At 58.7% G+C, this 17,778-nt stretch overlaps 2 protein-coding genes across 4 annotated transcripts in view; one reads left to right on the forward strand and one right to left on the reverse strand.

Moving 5' to 3' along the window:
- Positions 1-17,778, reverse strand: part of FYCO1 (FYVE and coiled-coil domain autophagy adaptor 1) — a 74,030-nt gene that overhangs the window by 12,701 nt on the left and 43,551 nt on the right. For both annotated transcript variants that reach the window (XM_045492624.1, XM_045492625.1), the window contains exon 15: positions 543-638. In XM_045492624.1, the coding sequence (XP_045348580.1) occupies positions 543-638 (96 nt within the window). The remainder of the gene's footprint in view (positions 1-542; positions 639-17,778) is intronic.
- On the forward strand, positions 8,226-13,392 carry CXCR6 (C-X-C motif chemokine receptor 6). 2 transcript variants are annotated; one of them, XM_045492627.1, is made up of 2 exons: positions 8,226-8,449; positions 11,485-12,531. In XM_045492627.1, exon 2 carries the CDS (start codon positions 11,506-11,508, stop codon positions 12,529-12,531), a length of 1,026 nt encoding a protein of 341 aa, XP_045348583.1. In that variant the 5' UTR covers positions 8,226-8,449; positions 11,485-11,505. The 2 variants fall into 2 exon arrangements, with proteins under 2 accessions (XP_045348583.1, XP_045348582.1); XM_045492626.1 differs by lacking the exon at positions 8,226-8,449 and having other exon boundaries at positions 8,944-13,392.

Raw genomic sequence — 17,778 nt, forward strand, 5'->3', positions numbered from 1 at the left:
CCGGGCCACGGAGCCGGGTGGGATCGGAGGCCCCTGAGATCACAGAAGCCACTGGCCGCACCCGGCATGGAGCCTGGCGGGATGATTGACTACAGTGTATTATTTGTCAAAGTCTAAGCACTGTACACATAAAGGGGGAAGTTTACTGTCCATAGATTGTACCTTAAGAAAAAAGCACAGACTGGAGCGCCTGGGTGGCTCAGTCGGTTAAGCTTCCGACTTTGGCTCAGGTCGTGATCTCACAGTTCCTGAGTTCAAGCCCCACGTCGGGCTCTGCGCTGACAGCTCGGAGCCTGGAGCCTGGAGCCTGCTTCGGATTCTGTGTCTCCCTCTCCCCCTGCCCCTCCCCTGCTCACTCTCTCAAAAACAAACATTACAAAAAGTTAAAAACATAAATAAAAGCACACACTGAAAGCCATCATGGGTGCCGAGTCAGCCTGTGGGGTGCCCCTGGCTCTGGCACTGGAGGCCGGGGCTCCCCCTGTGGTGCTCCTGCCCCCCAGGCCCCCTGGGAAGCCCCTGCTCGGGGCTCAGTCACTCACATCAATTCTCCAGACTTCAGCAAGCAGACCTCAGCATCCTGCCCCAACGGCATGTCTTCGGTGTCCTCAGGGGTTAGCGAGTTTGACACGGCGTCCCTGAAACGTCACACACGAGAACACAGCCATTTTAGCCATCGGCACCTGGGGGTCCCACAGCCTTGGAGTCACGTGGCCAAGCTCAGAATGCCTGGGATCCTTCAGTCACAGAGGCCACGACAGGGGCTGCGGCAGGCTCTCCAGGTAGGGGCGAGGGGCTGGGGCCACGCGGGCAGGATGGGGAGAAGACCACGAGGCCTCAGTGGTTTCCCTGCTGGGGTTCTGGTGGGCATAGGGAGGGGCCGCCCGCAACACGAAGGACCACCGTCCGACCCCGCGCCAGCCAGCGGAGCAGTGGGCAGCACCGTGGGTCCCGCCTGGGGACCCATGACAGCCAAGCCTGCTCTGGCCCATCTCGGGGGCAACAAGGACAGACACCCGGGGAACGGTGCGGGCCAGGAGGGAGCCGAGGGGCACGGCCATGGGCAGAGAGTGCACCTAAGCCACGTCCACATCGCCTCTTTCCCTCACAGCCCACTATCGGCTGCACTGAGAGCCGGCGGTGGGTGCCAGCTGCCAATGAAGACACACCATGCTTTCCGCACAGTGCCCTGTGGGACGCCGGGGCCAGGGGGCAAGGGGCAGCACATGCCCTCTGGTAGAGAGTCCCCGCGTATTTACACAGTAAGTTCGAGGTTCTAGGAACCCTGCAGCAAAGTCATCTCCTGGATTTAAAGCTAGCGTTCCTGCATTTATTTGATCGTGGGACATTCGATTTTTTTTTTTTAAGTTTTTTATGTGTATTTATTTTTCGAGAGAGTGAGCAAGCGCGGGGGAGGGGCAGAGAGCGAGAAACCCACGCAGGCTCTGCCCTGCCAGCACAGAGCCTGACTCGGGGCTCGAACTAACGAACTGTGAGACATGACCTGAGCCGAAACCAAGAGTCAGATGTTTAACCGACTGAGCTACCCAGGCGCCCTGATGGTGGGACATTTTAAGCCCTTCCTGAACCCCCTGCTCTGGGAGTGCAGACTGCAGGCCTCCTCCTCACTGACAGGGCCACAGAGGCACAGGCAGCTCCCGAGACGCGGGCCTGAGCCCCACGCCCCGACTCTAGCTCCCTGCTCACCCTGCCAGGCCCCAGTGTCCGCTCAGCCAATGGCCGAGTGGGGCGTCAGACCCAACCAGCTTGAGTGTGCGGTTCTGCTTAGAGAGAACTTAGGTCCAGAAAAGAAGAGCCATTTGCCCCGTGGGCAGGTGTCAATAAGGAAGATTTCCCACCCGGCACAGCTTCTTCCCCAAATGTCACAATAACCCCCTTCTCAACTGCCCGGAGGGCTCTCCCCAGAGGTCTCTGGGGTGAGGTCAGTGCGCCCCAAACCACCCCCCTCCCACCGCCAACAGGTACCCTTGGGTTCTCACCAGCCTGGCCCCGGGGGACACTCACTCGACCTCTGAGGCCCTGAAGGAACTTGAGTGAACTCAGTCCTGCCCCATCCCACCCCACCCCACCCCGCCTACTGCTGAAGTGTCTGGAGAGGTCAGCCCAGGTCCGTGGTGGGGTGGGCACCGCACAGGACACTGACTCGGGCACGGGCCGCGTCCTGCAAACGCTCTCCGTCTGAGGCAGACTTGCACACACACACACACACACACACACACACACACACACACAGCTGGAAGCATCCTGCTGGAAGAAGCGGGGGGGGGGGTCTCAGCATACACAGTGGCACGTGCAAGGTCAGTGGCTGGCAGCAAGCGTCCGGACTACGTGCTCAGACAGCCCTCTGTCCACCAGCTTCACACCCACGTGGGCACCAAGTTCATGGCTCCACCTGGAGCGCAGCCGTGATTTGTGCTGGAAAACCGGTGTGCCCGGCCGACGGCGCAGTCTGGGCGGCACAGCGGGCAGCCCTCAGCCATGCCTGGGGATCCTCGTGCTCAGCTGAGCTCAGGACCTGACCTGATACCGTCCCTGGGACATCAGGAATTCAAGAGAGCATAGCGGCTGAGGCCCAGAGCTTCTGCCTGGAGGTGGCAGCCATCACCTCTGCCTACAGGGGATTCTCCGCCCGCCGCTGCTGACATTTCACTGCCAGGCGAGTCCCACGGCCAAGCCCACGACCACGACCATGGGGGCGGGACATTCATCCTTCCACAGGGAGAGGCACCGACACGGACAGGTCGGGATGCAAGATGTGCCCGTGGGGAGCGGCTGCAGATGGTCTACCTGAAGGTCTCCCTGAGCAGCCAGGGGCTCTCCGCGTGGGGCCAGAAAGGGGTGGTTTAGAGCAGACGACACCCAGCGGGTCTCCGCGAAGCCTGTCCCGGCTGTCACTCGCCTATGGGGCCGCGGTGTCGGCACACGTGGTGGTGCACCTGCACGGACGGCGCGGTGTGCACAGTGTGGGGGATGCGACAGGCAGCTTCCCCGGGGGCAGATACACAGGCAGATGCAGCCTGCTCCCACCCGCGAGCCCTCCTTCCCACTCCTCCCTGCACCCCATCTACCACGGCCCTGGTCACCCCGGGCCTTCCTTCTCTTCTCTGGGTCCTCTCTCTCCCTAGGCTGAGGGCCCTTTGGAAGTAGGCCCGGTGCACACGGGGCGGCCGCTGCCGTCTGTGGGAACCACGCGGTGCGCTCGCCGCCCGCTAAGCGACAGACGTAGGGGTGCAAACTGCTCGCGTGGAAATTCAGAAGAGGGCGGAGAAATGCTGACAAAGGGAAGAACCGAGGACAGGTCCCGGAGGGCTGGAGACCGGGTCACGCATGGTGTGGCAGATGCTGGGTTCGCAGGGCGCCCACTGCTGACTTACAAGGCCCCTCTGTCCGGGGGAGAGCCGGTGCTGCCCAGGGAGAGGCCTCTGGCCTCCCGGGAAGCCTCCGGCACGAGACGGAGCTTCAAGACGTCACGCCCACTCGCCACCGGGCTCAGCAGCCCCTCTGGCATTTAGCTCTGTCGGCTGCCGGAGGGTGAGACGGCTGTCAGGCACCGCCGCGAGTGGGTGGTGGCGGGGCCAGCACGGGGAGCTGCCTAGATAACCAGGCACCCACTAGCACCCAGCTGCCTGGCCGGGGCTGTCCGCACACAGTCCCCGTCGGTCGGTCGATCGGCCGGCCGTAAGCGGCACAGCCCGTCTTCAGATACCCTGCCCTGCAGGGGCCGAGCGTGGCGAGCCCTGAGCAAGTGGGCACTCCAGAGGCAGGAGAGGCCGTGTGGCTCCGGGTGGGGTCGTCACTCCGAGGTGGTTCCAGCCTTGGCTTTATGGCTGTGACTCTGGTGCCCTTCCCTCCTCCGAGGTCTGTTCTCCCTTCTCCACGCGGGCGAAGGGGGCGGAAGCAGATGGGCTCCAGGCGGCGCTGGCTTGAGGAGGCAAGGTGTTTCAAAGGACCCTCCACGGCCTTCTCCACTCTTGCCAGGGAAGGCACGGCGAGAACATGCCTGCTGCTACTGAGGGCAAGCCTGGTCCCTCGCTGTCCCAGTCTGACCTCCTCCCTGCCCACCTCCTTCCGTTGCTCTGGCAGCCACCGGCTTGCAGATCCAGAATCACAGAAGGTCAGTCAGTGCAAGAGGGTGTTCAAGGGACTGACTATACAACCTCCACTTGGCGCCCACGGACACGGGGCTCCTGAGGAGCAGAAAGGGCCCGAGGCCGCTCAGGCCATTTGCTTTCATCCTCGTCCAAAGTGCAGACACCGTGCGAGAGAACAAGCAAGCAGGGATGGAATAAACTCCGACGTTGTAGTTGGTTCTCTTGGTTTTCCAGCATCGAGGATAAAAGATGTCCTAACCTGTCATTCCTCTTCCTCCAGCTCCCCATCTCCGACCACGACAAGCCCTGACGACCTGTGGGTACATGCTTCCCAGGGTAGGTCCCCAGCCCCTGCCGGCCCAGGCTGAGACCCTGCGTGAGGGAGATGAGCAAGGCAGGCATGGGCGGGTGATGCCCTCTCGAGGGTAACGATTAGGGGCATAGAGGTTTCTTCTCAAGGGTTTTTCAAACTGTGGCTCGCGACCCGTTTAGTGGGTCATGAATCAATTTAGTAAGTTATGACCAACGTTGGAAGAAAGTGAACGGAAAGTACCAATATGGGGCGCCTGGGTGGCTCAGTCGGTTGAGCGTCTGACTTCAGCTCAGGTCGTGATCTCACGGTTCGTGGGTTCGAGCCCCGCCTCGGGCTCTGTGCTGACAGCTTGGAGCCTGGAACCTGCTTCGTATTCTGTGTCTCCCTCTCTCTCTGCCCCTCCCCCACTCGTGCTCTCTGTCTCTCTCTCTTCCTCAAAAATAAACATTAAAAAATTTAAAAAAAGTACCAATGCAACAGTATACCGCACGTTGTAAGGGTTAGTACTGTTTCACGAAGCTCTTGCTTTGCCTTTCTGTGCATGCACGCAACCCCTTGGGTGGTCCTGTAAAACGTGTCTCTTACTGTGGGATGCAGTAGAAAAGCGACTTTTCCAGATTAGGATTAAAACAAAATTTAAAATTAAATCGGAGGATTACAAACAAGCTTGAGAATGCCAGGGAACAAAAGCAAGGCCACTAGGGGGCACCCTAACTCCTACCAGAACAATTTCCTTCTGTTGCCACTGCGGTGTTTTTCTCAGAGACAAGTTCACTGCCCACAGGCCTTTCCTCCTCTCCTTGCTCTGGCCACAGGAGCCCACTGCTAGCTATGGTGACCGCTGACGACGTGTCACCCTCTCCCGCTGAGTTTCCATCGAGAGCCTGTGGTCGGGAGAGCTGAACTTGGCTCGAGGCACGCACACCTGTTTGCCAACTTGTTCCACCCTCTGGGGCTGGTCACCTTGGCATCCCTTGGGGGTCCTGCCCCGCCAGTCTATGCTCAATAAATGTCTAGATTGTGTGCCCTGGGTAAGCTGGTTTCTGTCCCAAATGTCCCCAACAGAGGACATGACCAAGGTTCTACTTTAGAACCAAGTTAAGAATAAAGGGGACCAGCGGACGGTGAGGAAATCCCTGGCAATGCAGTCCAGGGGTCCATGCCTGCTTGGGTGAGGGGTCACAGGTGAGGTCCCCCCGGCTTGGTTCTCTACAATAGTTTCTGCTCACAAATCAAAATGCCTGCCTTTTCATTTAATTACTGTATAATTTCAATCCTGCAAGCTGCCTGGGGAAGCAGGTCCTCTGGCTGTTGGGACTGGCTGAGGAAGGAAAGGGTGCCTGAAAAGCCCCCCATGACCTAAGTCTCTTGCTGACTAGCGTGACCTAGCCTTGCTAAGCAGCCCTTTTCACTGTGCCCGATTACCCAGGGTCCACAGTCCCCAGGCCAGCTTCTATCTGTGGTCAGGAGACGGCTCTCTGCTTACGACGTGCTGCCCAATTCAGCTGCCACCAGCCTCAAGGGGCCATTTGAACTCAAACTCATCAAAAATTTTAAAACGCCAACAATTTGGCTCCTTGGTTGCAGTGGCCACACTTCAGGTGCCCCACGGCCACTGTGTGGGGGCAGCGCGGATGCAGGACACGTCCGTCCTCGCAGACAATGCTCGTGAACAGCACCGGCTTGCAGCACAGGGCTGAGCTGCGCGGGGAACCGCAGTGTGGGACCCGGGGACATTTCCACATTTTACTATTCAAAGTAAATTCCCAGTAGTTTTCCTTTTAGTCAGTGGCTTCCTTTTTTACCCAAGTACCAAGCGATGAAGAACACTTGGTATTTTGATTTCTAAGTACTTAGTAACCGCGGTCCGACCGCGACACCCAAAGCCGCATGCCTAACCTCAGAACCAAGAGCCAGGCATCACCGGGCACGCCGCTCCCAGCTCACTGCTCGGGCTATTTCTCTGAGGCTTTCGGTCCGAACTCATCCTCCACGGCCCCCGTCATCCGCCAGTGGTTTGCAGCTAGACTTCTGCCAGCAGCAGTGACCGCCTCACTCCGGGGTCCTGGGATGGACACTCTCCCCGGGCTCCGGGTTGGGAACGTCAGGTGCCCGGGAAAAGCGAGCAGGTCGGCGCTGACTTCAGGACAGATCCGCAGCAGGCGCGGCCACTGCTTTCCGTCTGTCCTTCCCCCAGTTCTGCTTAGAAAACGTTTCAGTATTCCAGGGGGAAGTCTAGGACCAGTGCCTGGGTGTCTGCCCGTAAGAATGCTTAGAGCTTGGTTTCAGAGAAAAGGAAGGTCTTCAAAACAAAGAGCACTCCAAATCGGCAGACACGAAGTTGCAAGCGGGCGTTTTGTAAAGTGGTTGAAATAAGGTTCTGTGCCGCCCGCCCACCCCGCCCCGACTCCGACGCTGTGAGTGGCTCCCTCCTCCAGCTCAGTTGCACGTCTTTCGCTGGAGAGCTTTCCCCTAGTGAAGGGTGACGACGTGCCCTCTGAAATACCTGCCCCCCTGCAAGCGTGTGCACGGTGGTGGGGGGCACCGGGGTGAGCCCCGTCTCTTCCCACGGGGTGCAGACGCTTGCACGTCCGAGACAGCAGGGCATGGCCGCGCTGAGGGTGCTTGACAAGGCTCAGGCTGTTCTCTGTTCTGTGGACCGGTCCCAAACGACACAGCTGGCCTGTCCCCGGGGAAAAAAGCTCCTCTCTCCGAGCTCCGAAGGTTCCAAGATGAAAGACTGGCTCACTCTGAAGGGATGTCTGTCGTAAAAGTCCTCTTTCAGAGGAGGGGTGCTTTGGCCCTGCTCGCCTGCGGTGTTTGGTTCAGCTCGTTCACCGTCCACTGGCCCGTGTCCCTCCACCGTCCGCCCAGGGGCAGACACCCCGCATAGCCTCCCGGCTCCTGCCCTCAGGGGAACATCTCGTTCGTGTGTACCAGTGTGGCGGGAGCGTTTGAACTAGTTCGTTCAAAAGGCCTTGAACATTCACTGGCGGTCTCCCAAGCTTCTGCTGGGACCCCCCGGATAGCTCCACGCTCACACGGACCCTCGTGACCTGGAGGCTCCGGGGGACAGGAGTGTCACGGGCAAGCGAGCTCCTCTCTCGACCCTTCTGCTTACTCATCTGTGAAGGACGAGGGCTGGACGGCTAGGTGAGAAGCACCCAGCGCGGAGCCTGGCTCCTAGTGGAGCTGAGTGCTAGTCCCTAGGTCCTAGGCCGTGCCTGGTCCCTGCTCCCAGTGCCTGACACCCTGCCCTTAGGAAGAGCCACAGGAGCCCGTGTGACCAGCAGACGTGCACCGGCCACGGTGGGGACCGGGCTGAACGCGGTGCAGGGTCAGGGGAGGGAGGCCTGGTGGCTCAGCGAGAGTCTGCTGCTGGGAAAGCAGAAACGGAGTCCACACCTCCAGAGACCTGGGTTTGTATCCTGGAAGCGCCAGTTTTTAGCTGTGTACACGCAGGGCTGTTATTTTGGCTGGGGTCCTCAGTGTTTCCATCTATAAAATGGGGACGACACTGACTTTGTAGGGCTGCTGTTTTTTTGAGTGGGGGTCAGTGGCTATCAAGCATATCCAGAACCCAGGCCACAGCATGCCCTTTGCAGTGGTCCAGACCCAAACGGTTCCAAAGGGACAGGACTAGCGAGTGAAGTAATCTTACGGTACAAATGCCACCATCGTCAGTGGGCTGCCTGGGCCAGACCTACTCACTGCTCCCCTTCGGTTTATAAACAGAAACCCTCTCAGGTCCTGACAGATGACTGCGTCCACGGCCAGGCGGCAGGGAGGGTAGCGCATCGGAGCCACTGCTCCCTATCTCTGATCTCCCAAATCACACGCGTGCAGGCAGGTCATGTGGATTCTGATGTACGAGGCAGGGGTAGGGCCGGGTCTCTTATGATCACCAACCAAGGGCTCTCAGAAGATAGTCAACGGAAACACGGACCACATCACAGACAGGTAGAGGCAGACCTTGTGCTGTGAACGCTCATCTCTGCAACACATCGACAGCGCCTCTCCACTGGTGAGTCATCTGTCTTCTTTAGAGTTAAAAGGCAGGTGCTAACCCCGGCTTGCTGGGGTCCTCTGATCCCTGCCCGTGGTGCAGTACCGTGTAAATGCCCGGACTTTAGAGCCCGACCGCTCTCGGTCTGAATTCTGCCTTTGCCCCACAACTAGAGAATTGTGGAAATGACTTAGCGTGGTTCGGGGCACCCAGTCCGTGCTCGTAAGCTGACGGCACTGGGGGTACCCTCCCCGGGAGACCAGGACAGGCTGGCCACTGTCCACATCTGTTCACGGAATAATCTCTCCGTCTCCATTTTCGTTTCTTCTTCATTATAATTTACAACACTGGCTGCTCTCTCGGGCGGCTGTCTAGTTTCTTTTCTCAAGGTAAGTCAATATACCACTGCAGAGACTTCAGAAAAGGAGAGACTTAGGGGGAAGGGAAAGAAGTCAGCCCCGACTCCACAGCCACAGCCAGACGCAAGCTGCTGATCAATTCTGGGCTTTTTTTTTTTTTTTTTAATGTTTTCGAACATACTAGTCAAAACTGGGGTACCTGGCTGGTTCAGTCGTGGAGCGTGCGACTCTCCATCTCGGGGTTGTGAGTTCAAGCCCCACGTTGGATGTGGAGCCTACTTAAGATATATGCACATCTGAGGAGAAGGTCTGTGGCTTTTAGGAGATTCTCAAAGGGGTTTATGATCCAAGGAAGTTCAGAATCATGACCAATTTTACATCCTTTTGGACATCCATGCATTGCAATACTTAACAGCCAATGCTAATTGTGCACTCACTCTGTTGTGAGAAATTTAAGCGTACTGCCTTCTCCCGACTCACTAAAAGCACTTCCTAAACCTAAACAGAGTTTGAGCTATATTCTATTGTCTGTCTGAATTGTAACTTGCTGATTTGTTCAGTATCAGACATTTACACTGCTTCCAAAGCTGAATACTGTATTACTTAAAAAAAAAAGTTGCATAGATCAACACAGGGCTTTGGCTACTCAAGACAAAGAAATGAATGATCTTAACCTTTCTGGAAGGGAAACTCATTCTCAGCTACTCAATCTGCACAGAGCTGGGCAGTTTCCAGTCCGTCGGCACAGCACCCAAGTTTGCCAAGTATCGCAAGCGAGTTTGCACGGGCCCTTTGAGGGAACGTGTAATGCCAGCGCCAGGAGGATTTTCTTGTAAAAAGGCAAGAGGGAGGCAGGCAATAATGGAGATGTGATGTTACTCTTAAGGAGAGCAGAGCCGCCTGTGCACGTGCTAAGAGCTGAAAAAGATGTTTCTGTCCCCGCGTGAAGCAGGAACACACACACATCATCTGACCTACTTAACCCAGGAGTCCGAACGGCTGGCGGGGTAGCGTTATTACGGCTGGCCTGTCACCCTTACTGATCTTACATCTTGTGGTTGAGGGGCAGGGGCTTTTCACGGAGGCGTCTTACCCCAAGGCGAGCTTCCTCCTTGCAGAGAAAGGGCACTCTGTTCCCAGGAGGACCGGCAGGGCTGATACCGTCTCCAATCAGGTCAAGGAGTCCTCAAGTCAATCAGAAAGGAAGACGTGATCTCTCCTTGTACACGCCCTTGTCCGGCTGGCTGACATTCTGCCTTTGCTACACCAAATGCCTGTTCTTCTCGAAACGCCTTCTCGAGGTGCTAGCGAGGTATGGCCCTGGGTCACCGGAAATGAGCCGCTGCGTGCCGGCTCTCTGCAGGTCAGTGACCTGGCACCCCAGGGCCGGTGCTGCCGTAGCCGCCTCTGCTCTCATGCCCGAGTACATCACCCTCGCGTCCTGTCCCTGCTCCTCGGCAGGGTCACAGGGCAGAGGGAAGTGACGGCCCTGAAAGGCCGGGCCTTTCACGCCCGGGCAAGAAAGGCGGCTGTGGTGGCCGCTGCCTGCCTCACTGCAAGGCTGGCTCCCCGCTGGCGCTGGCGGGCCTTCCATTTGTTCAAGGAGACCCCTTGGGCATAAACTGCTAGTCTCGAAAGCTAAAGTGATGTTCCCTTCAGGGGAGATGCTCCGTTTAAGAGGGTCCTGGGGATCAAGAAGTCTTCAGGAAACCAGGCTCCGGTGGAGGAGGGTCGTGTGACGGGCGGTGAGGGGCCGGCTGGGCTGGGGCTGGGCTGGGAGGGCAGCTGCCCGCTTCCCCGGCCGTGACCAGCTCAGCCACAGTGCTGGGCAGCCGGGGCTTCCCATGCCTGTCTCCCCACCTCCTAAATCTAGGCAGCTAAGGGCAAGAAAAGACAGAACGGACCGTCTACCCTGGTGGGAGAGGGTCAGCCCGCGAGCCCCTGCTGGTCTGCAGAAGTCTCCTCAATGGTGGAGCCCCCGGGGAGGGGGGCTACTTGGCTTAGCTTCCGCAGTTAGCAGCTCAGGGCTCTCATTCAACAGAAAATGAGGCCCAGGATGGGCGGACGAAGGCAGGCCTGACCATGAGAGAGCAGTTCTTGGGGCGCCTGGGTGGCTCAGTCGGTTAAGCGTCCGACTTCGGCTCAGGTCACGATCTCGCGGTTTGTGAGTTCAAGCCCCGCGTCGGGCTCTGTGCTGACATCTCGGAGCCTGCAGCCTGCTTCAGATCCTGTGTCTCCCTCTCTCTCTGCCCCTCCCCAGCTGGTGCGCGTGTGCTCTCTCTCAAAAATAAATATTAAATGAAAATAGGTAAAAAAAAAAAAAAAAAAAAAGAAAGCAGTTCTACACTTCCAGGAGGGCAATGCCCACACTCCACCACATGGTGACCTTTGCCTTCAAGGCCAGCTGGCACAGGATTTTATGGACTGTGCATGGGGGTCAGTTATGTGTTGTCTGTGAGGCGGGTGACAGCCTTAGAATCTTAGGGCCAATTCAGGGTCCCTCATCCCGCCCGGGCAATCGCCCCTCAGCTCTGGCTGTCTCCAGGGTACTGGAATGTGCTGCCGCTGACCAGAACTGAGGTGGGTGGGTTCAGGAGATGACTACGCGCCCCCTAAAAGTGGGGCAACAGGACTGTGGGAGGACAGGAGATGTCCCCCTCGGCCCTGACTGGAGTTCCTGTGTCTGCCTCCCAGGTGTTCATCAGAACGCACGCCATGGCTGAGTACGACTACGTGGACCCCGGCTTCTTCAACACCTCCAGCGACGGCAGCTGGGGGCACGAACGCTTCTTGGAGTTCCGCAAGGTCTTTCTGCCCTGCATGTACCTGGGGGTGTTCATCTGTGGCCTGGCGGGGAACGCGCTGGTGCTGGTCATCTACGTCTTCTACCAGAAGCTGAAGAGCCTGACGGACGTGTTCCTGGTGAACCTGCCCTTGGCCGACCTGGTGTTCGTCTGCACCCTGCCCTTCTGGGCCTACGCGAGCATCCACGAGTGGGTCTTCGGCGACGTCCTGTGCAAGACCCTGCTGGGCATCTACACCTTGAACTTCTACACATCCATGCTCATCCTCGCCTGCGTCACCATTGACCGCTTCGTCGCGGTGGCTCGGGCCACCAAGGCCTACAACCAGCAGGCGAGGCGGATGGCCTGGGGCAAGGCCATCTGTCTGTTCATCTGGGGGGCCTCCCTGCTGCTTTCGCTGCCGCAGATAATCTACGGCCACGTCCTCTATCTCGACAAGCTCGTCTGTGGTTATCACGACGAGGAGATTTCCACTGTGGTTCTCGCCACCCAGATGACACTGGGGTTCTTCCTGCCCCTGGTCGCCATGATTGTCTGCTACTCGGTCATAATCAAGACTCTGCTTCGCGCCCGAGGCTTCAAGAAGCACAAGTCTCTGAAGGTCATCTTCCTGGTGGTGGCTGCGTTCCTGCTGACCCAGACGCCCTTCAACCTCGTGAAGCTAATCCGCAGCACGAACTGGGAGCACTACACCATGACCAGCTTCCACTATGCCATCATCGTGACGGAGGCCATCGCCTACCTGCGGGCCTGCCTTAACCCCGTGCTCTATGCCTTCGTTGGCTTGAAGTTTCGGAGGAACTTCTGGAAACTCGTGAAAGACCTCGGCTGCCTCCCTTACCTGGGGGTCTCAGGTCAATGGAAGTCCTCCGACGATGCCTCCAAGACCTGTTCGGCCTCTCATCACGTGGAGGCCACCAGCATGTTCCAGCTGTAGGCCTCGGCCGGGCCTGGAGAGCCGCTCAGGAGCTAATAGGAGCATGGCTGTGCGCTCTGGACGCCACGAGGAAGGCTTTGTTTAGGACTTACGCATTCTCGCGGAGAAGGCATGCGGCAGCCGGTGTGGGAGCCTGCTTCTCGGGCATGAACGCAATCTGCTCTCTTCTCAAACCCTCAGGCCTAAAGCTCAGGGTTGGGGGAAGGGCTCTAAAACCCGGAAGGGCTTTCCTTCCTCCATCCCCAAGAATGCTGGCTCCGAGGGACTGAAGTGCGACCCTTAAGACCTTGGGCCCTCCTCCGTGGGGGCTGGGACCGGATGCTGAAGGGGGAGCATGGCCACAAAGCTGCTGACGGCAGGTGACACTCCAGGCTCTCCGGTACAGAAGGTTCCTCTGGCCACTGGGAAGCGGGGAGACGAGAGCAGCCATGAAAACGAGGGCTCGTCCATCTGGCTCAGACCTCAATCGCCAGGGACCTGACAGAAATGAGATCAGGTTCTGCCTCACCTTCGGGTTTCGCCTTTATAGAGAGAGATGATTATGTTCTCTTCGATTAATCTCGGAAGGAGGAACACCAGGGGACATGAACGGGCCCAAACGAATTACTCAGCTGAGGGTCCCAGCGGTCCACAGGATGCTAGGAGGACGTGCAAAGCAGAGTTTACGACCATCATGGATCTAAGCAGCAGTTCTGAATCGGATTCTTGGGTGGGTTTGCTCATTTAAAAACTAAGCTGTCCAACGCCTGACATGCTCGCACGCAGATAAATCATGTATCAGTGTATGTAGGATACAAACACGCAGATCAAATGGCATATGTCTTTCGTGGCTACGAAATAAAACCCTTTTAAAGTCTCCAAGCTATGTTTATCCCCAGGCACATTTTACTTTACCGTATGCTTGGCACATACTGGAGGTGATTACTTGTGGGCTCAGAGCATTGGGAAAGCAATTAGAATTGTGAACTTTGAGGGTGCGGCCCGATCAAGGAAATGGAACACACCAGTGATAATGCTTTCACCGTGGCTTTCAACCTCCTGCCCAAAATGTGAGGTACGCTTGTGTCACCTCCGTAACATGGTCACACGATGAAGCAGTTCTAAATGGCAGACGCTTGTGTGTGGTTTTTAGATTAGATCCTTGTAGCCATCTGCTCTATCGGCTTAAAGTTGCCTTTCTGGCTCATGCTTCGCAAAACCACTCACCAAACTGGAGAGGACCAATCACCTACGGTGAGAGAGCGAGCGAGCGCACAGGCAGGGCGGTGGGTCCGACCCGGCTGAGCGGTGAGGCTAGTACCCTAGCTCCGGTGCTCACTGGTGAGCATGACCAGCTGGCAATCTCTTAACCTCTTTTGTTTTGGCGAGCCATGGGCCATAACAGCCCCCACCTCTGGGGGCTGGAGATGGGGGGGGGGGGGACTTGGGACAGTGCATACAGAACCGTTAGCACAGGGGGCACTCGGGGGTGGGAGGGCCCCAAAGACGGCCGTGACAGCTCAACACCTAGTGACACACGGAGGCCGCAGGTCTGTCCCGTGTGGGTTGGCAGGGCGCGGGAAGGGCGCCTGACGTGTCACACGCACCCTGGTCCAGCTGCGCACAGGCCGGGCCTCGCAGGCCCACGTGACCCCCATACCGTCTCATACTCGTGCCTAAATGCACCCTGGAGGGCGGCAGCCTCACGGGACACAGGCCCTGCGGACTGAGCGCTTCCTCGCACGGCAAACTCTGCCCTTTCTATGGTGACAAGCCTGACTTTTATCTTCTTTAAATTGGCTTCAAATACAAAAAAAAAAAAAAAAGCAACAGGAAAAAAAATAAAAAGTACAAACTGGCTTCAAAGTGGGAGTTTCACATGCCCCCCCCCGCCTTTGTGCGTTCATCTCAAGGGTTAGCATTTCTGATGGAGGGGCCCCCGGCCCCTCACTTCCCCAGAATGAGAGACGGAGGCCCTGCCTGGAAAGGAGGACGTGAAGAAGCCGTAACCGGGGGCCCCGCAGCCGTGTGGCGTGACGGGCAGAGCAGGGCTCCGGCCCTGTGCATCCGGGATGAGGTGCTCGGCCTCCTAGGGCCCAGTTCACCATCCGCACCACCGGCTGAGGGCGGCCCTCCGTCCAGGAGTGCCCGTGAGGCCCGGACGGCGCACCGTGGGGGCCAAGCTGGGGGCTGCCTGGCCGAGGCAACGGGGCCACTGGGCTCTCCCCAACCAGGCGCCTGCCGGGCTGAGGCAAACCAGACCAGGCACCTGTCAGGCCGCACCCTGCCCCGCCCCAGGCCTGGGTTATATGCCCTCTCTCCAGGCTCCCCGCAAAAAGGCTGCGTGCCTTAGGAAAACCCAGAAATGGCACAGCAGCAGAATCTTCCTTTACCTTCTGTGTGTTCTCACTCACTGGCCCTATACTCCTCTGGACTCTCATCTGCTACGCCTGAGAGTCGGAACTCTTCCCAGCCCTCCCCTGGGTACAGGGCAGTGCTGGCAACAGAGGCCGGCACGGCCCGCGTCGGGAGCGGAGGCCTTTGACGACGTGACTTCGTTCCGTCCACACAACAGTCCCACGGGGCGCAAGTTCCCGGCCTCGGTCCTGCTCTGCTCCTCCCCTGACTGTGCTCACACACGCAACAGCACGCGATGGGGCGCAGGTGGGAGCGGGGGCTGTAGAAGGGTGGGCACGGGCTGCCTCGAGCGCAGCCTCAGGGTCCGCGGGCAAGCTACTCCCTCGCCATGTCCCCGACACTTCAGGGCCGTTAGCGGTCCCGCGTGGCCGCACGGACGGGTGGTGAACATGGGGTGACCCCGATTCCAGGGGCCGCCCGGGAGCCAGAAGCCCAGGTGATCTCAGTGAGCGTTCCGGACGGAGGGATTGGTGCTGCGGGAGAGAACGGCTGAAGCCTCCCCTGCTGGCGGGGTCCAGGAGTGGAGGGAGCGGTCGCTCCGACCTCCTCCCCCAAGGGACCCCCCAGGCGGTGCCTCTTTCATGCGCCCGGTCCTCCACGGTCCGTGGGGACTCCCAACACCGAGCCGCGCGAGGCCTGGCGCGCTCGTCCCCATGCTTCAGGTGAGGAAACTAGTTCAGAGAGATTAAGACCCGCCAAAGCTCACCCGGCACAGCCAGGGCTAGGACTCCGGTGAACAGCCTCTTTCTCTGCCCCCAAGTGTTGGCCAACAGAGGTTTCCTGCAGCGGATGCGCTCAAGGTACCCGCCAGCTCCGTCCTCCTCGTGAAGGGGTGAGAACACTGGGCTAACCCGAGCACGAGGTGGCTTTTTGCCTTCACGGTCACTACCGTATCCTGTTCTCGTTTTGTGTCTGAGATACAGGCGTCCCATCTCCCGGCCAGTGATCAACCGACCCCAGCCCCCCAGCAAAGCACTCTGACCGGGAAGTACCAGTTAGTTACAAAGCAATTACTGGCAAAGGTGCCCCGAGGGTCAGGGACAGTCTCGACGACTTTAGCTCAGTGTCACTGGGCACTGGGAGAGGTTTTCCTTGGAGAAATACTGGGGTACCGGGCGCAAGCAGGAGACGGGCCCGGCTCAGCGCCCGGCATCACAATGCACGCGGGACATCACAGAAATGAGGCGCCTCCACGGGAGGCCTCCCAGGTGCCAGGCACCAGGCTCGGTGCTTTACACACACCCTTCTCATCGAATCTTCCTGCCGGTCCCAGAGGGGGACGGTCCCCATCTCTCCTAGGGGAGGGCACTGAGTTCGGGAGGCTGCGGTACCCCAGTCCACGGAACCTGGAGGTGGCAGCTTACGCTCCGACCGGGTGTCGGATTCTGGACATCAAGCTCTTCACGGCCGTATGGCCCGTTCGTCTCGTGACCAGAAGGGGAGGCCAGGCCGGGGTGGAAGCAGAGCGGAGGCCGAGAGACCCAAGGCCCAGCCCTGCGATGGGCTGACGAGAGCTTTCTCTCCATCTCCGCCTGCCCCCTCGGTGCCGAGCACAGAAGGACACCTGGTCCCTGGAGAAGGCCGAGGGGGAGCTCGGCTGAGTGTGGGGAGCGGGTGCGGATAGGCCCGTCTGGAGGGCTCTGAAGAACGCCATCTTTTCTCCCCAGGGAAGGGGTTGTGCTTCTGTTTCTCATCAGTGGGGGCCAGTGGGAGGCTGCTCAGGGGTGTGGGGACCTCTGCCTGTCCCCTCACTGCCAGGAAGGGCGAGGCAGACAACTTCATTGCCCGCAGAATGTGTATACGTTGCAGGGCGGGAGGCAGAGCACAGGCTTCTGATGTGTACGTGGGGAAGTGGGGCCCTGAGAAGAGAAATGAACTCTTCGGAATGAACCTCAAGCCTGTGGACGGAGGGAGGGGTTCTGGGCTCAAAGCCTAGTGCTGACACTTACAACCCCGTGCCCTGGAGTGGCTTATCTGGCCTCCCGAGGCTTTAGCAGCTTTACCTGTAAAATGAGGACCGTAATCCCTAAGCCTCAAAGGGCTGGGCAGGGACCGAGCGAGGCCACGCACAGAGGTGGCTGGCACAGGAAGGTGCCCGGCAGAGTGGCTTTTGACAACACGGCTTCCAAGCAGCCTTCTTTCCTCTGTGGATTTGGACACAGCCGGTGTTCAATCCCTTCCGGATCACTTCTTACTTTGGACTTGCTGATTTCTTTCTCGAAGTTTCCCATCAGGGAGGCTTACGCAAATCCAGGCTTACCACCCGCACTTTTTCAGGGTCCTGGCGTTTCTGATCGGTCTTAGGAAGAAAAAGAACGTACGACAAAGCTACCAGAGACACTTGGGTCTTCTCTGATGCACAGAGATGGCGTGTGAGGGTGCAGGCCCTTAGCTGAGTAGCAGAGGCCGCAGGGACCGCAGGCTCCCGACTGCCAGGCCCAGATCCACCCTAGGGGCCGCGGGCCAGCGCACTGGTGGTTTCCTTTCCCTGGGACACTTCCTGATTTCCCGGGACCGAAACACAGGTATTTGTCAGCGGTCAGAGCACCTTCTGTTTCTGTTCTTACTGGCAAAGGGGAAGGTGAGGGGCGAGGGAAAGAGGGAGCTGCAGGGGGTCACTCTCTCCTGCAGGCGACAGCCAAAGGCCGTCCTCCCAGGTCTGGAGGCCCCAGTCCTGCTCACCTCACCACCTACCCACCTGGCGGGGAGTACAGTTGCCAGGTGATGGCGGCTCTGTGGCTCAGTGCCCTTGGAAGAACACTGCAGGCTGTGGGGTCAGGGGCACTTCAGGAGGCGGGGGTTCCAGGAAGGGAAAGGCAAGGCCCAAAGCCGTGGAAGCAGCACTGCACA

The sequence above is a fragment of the Leopardus geoffroyi genome, chromosome A2 (genome assembly GCF_018350155.1).
Source record: "Leopardus geoffroyi isolate Oge1 chromosome A2, O.geoffroyi_Oge1_pat1.0, whole genome shotgun sequence".
NCBI lineage: Eukaryota > Metazoa > Chordata > Mammalia > Carnivora > Felidae > Leopardus > Leopardus geoffroyi.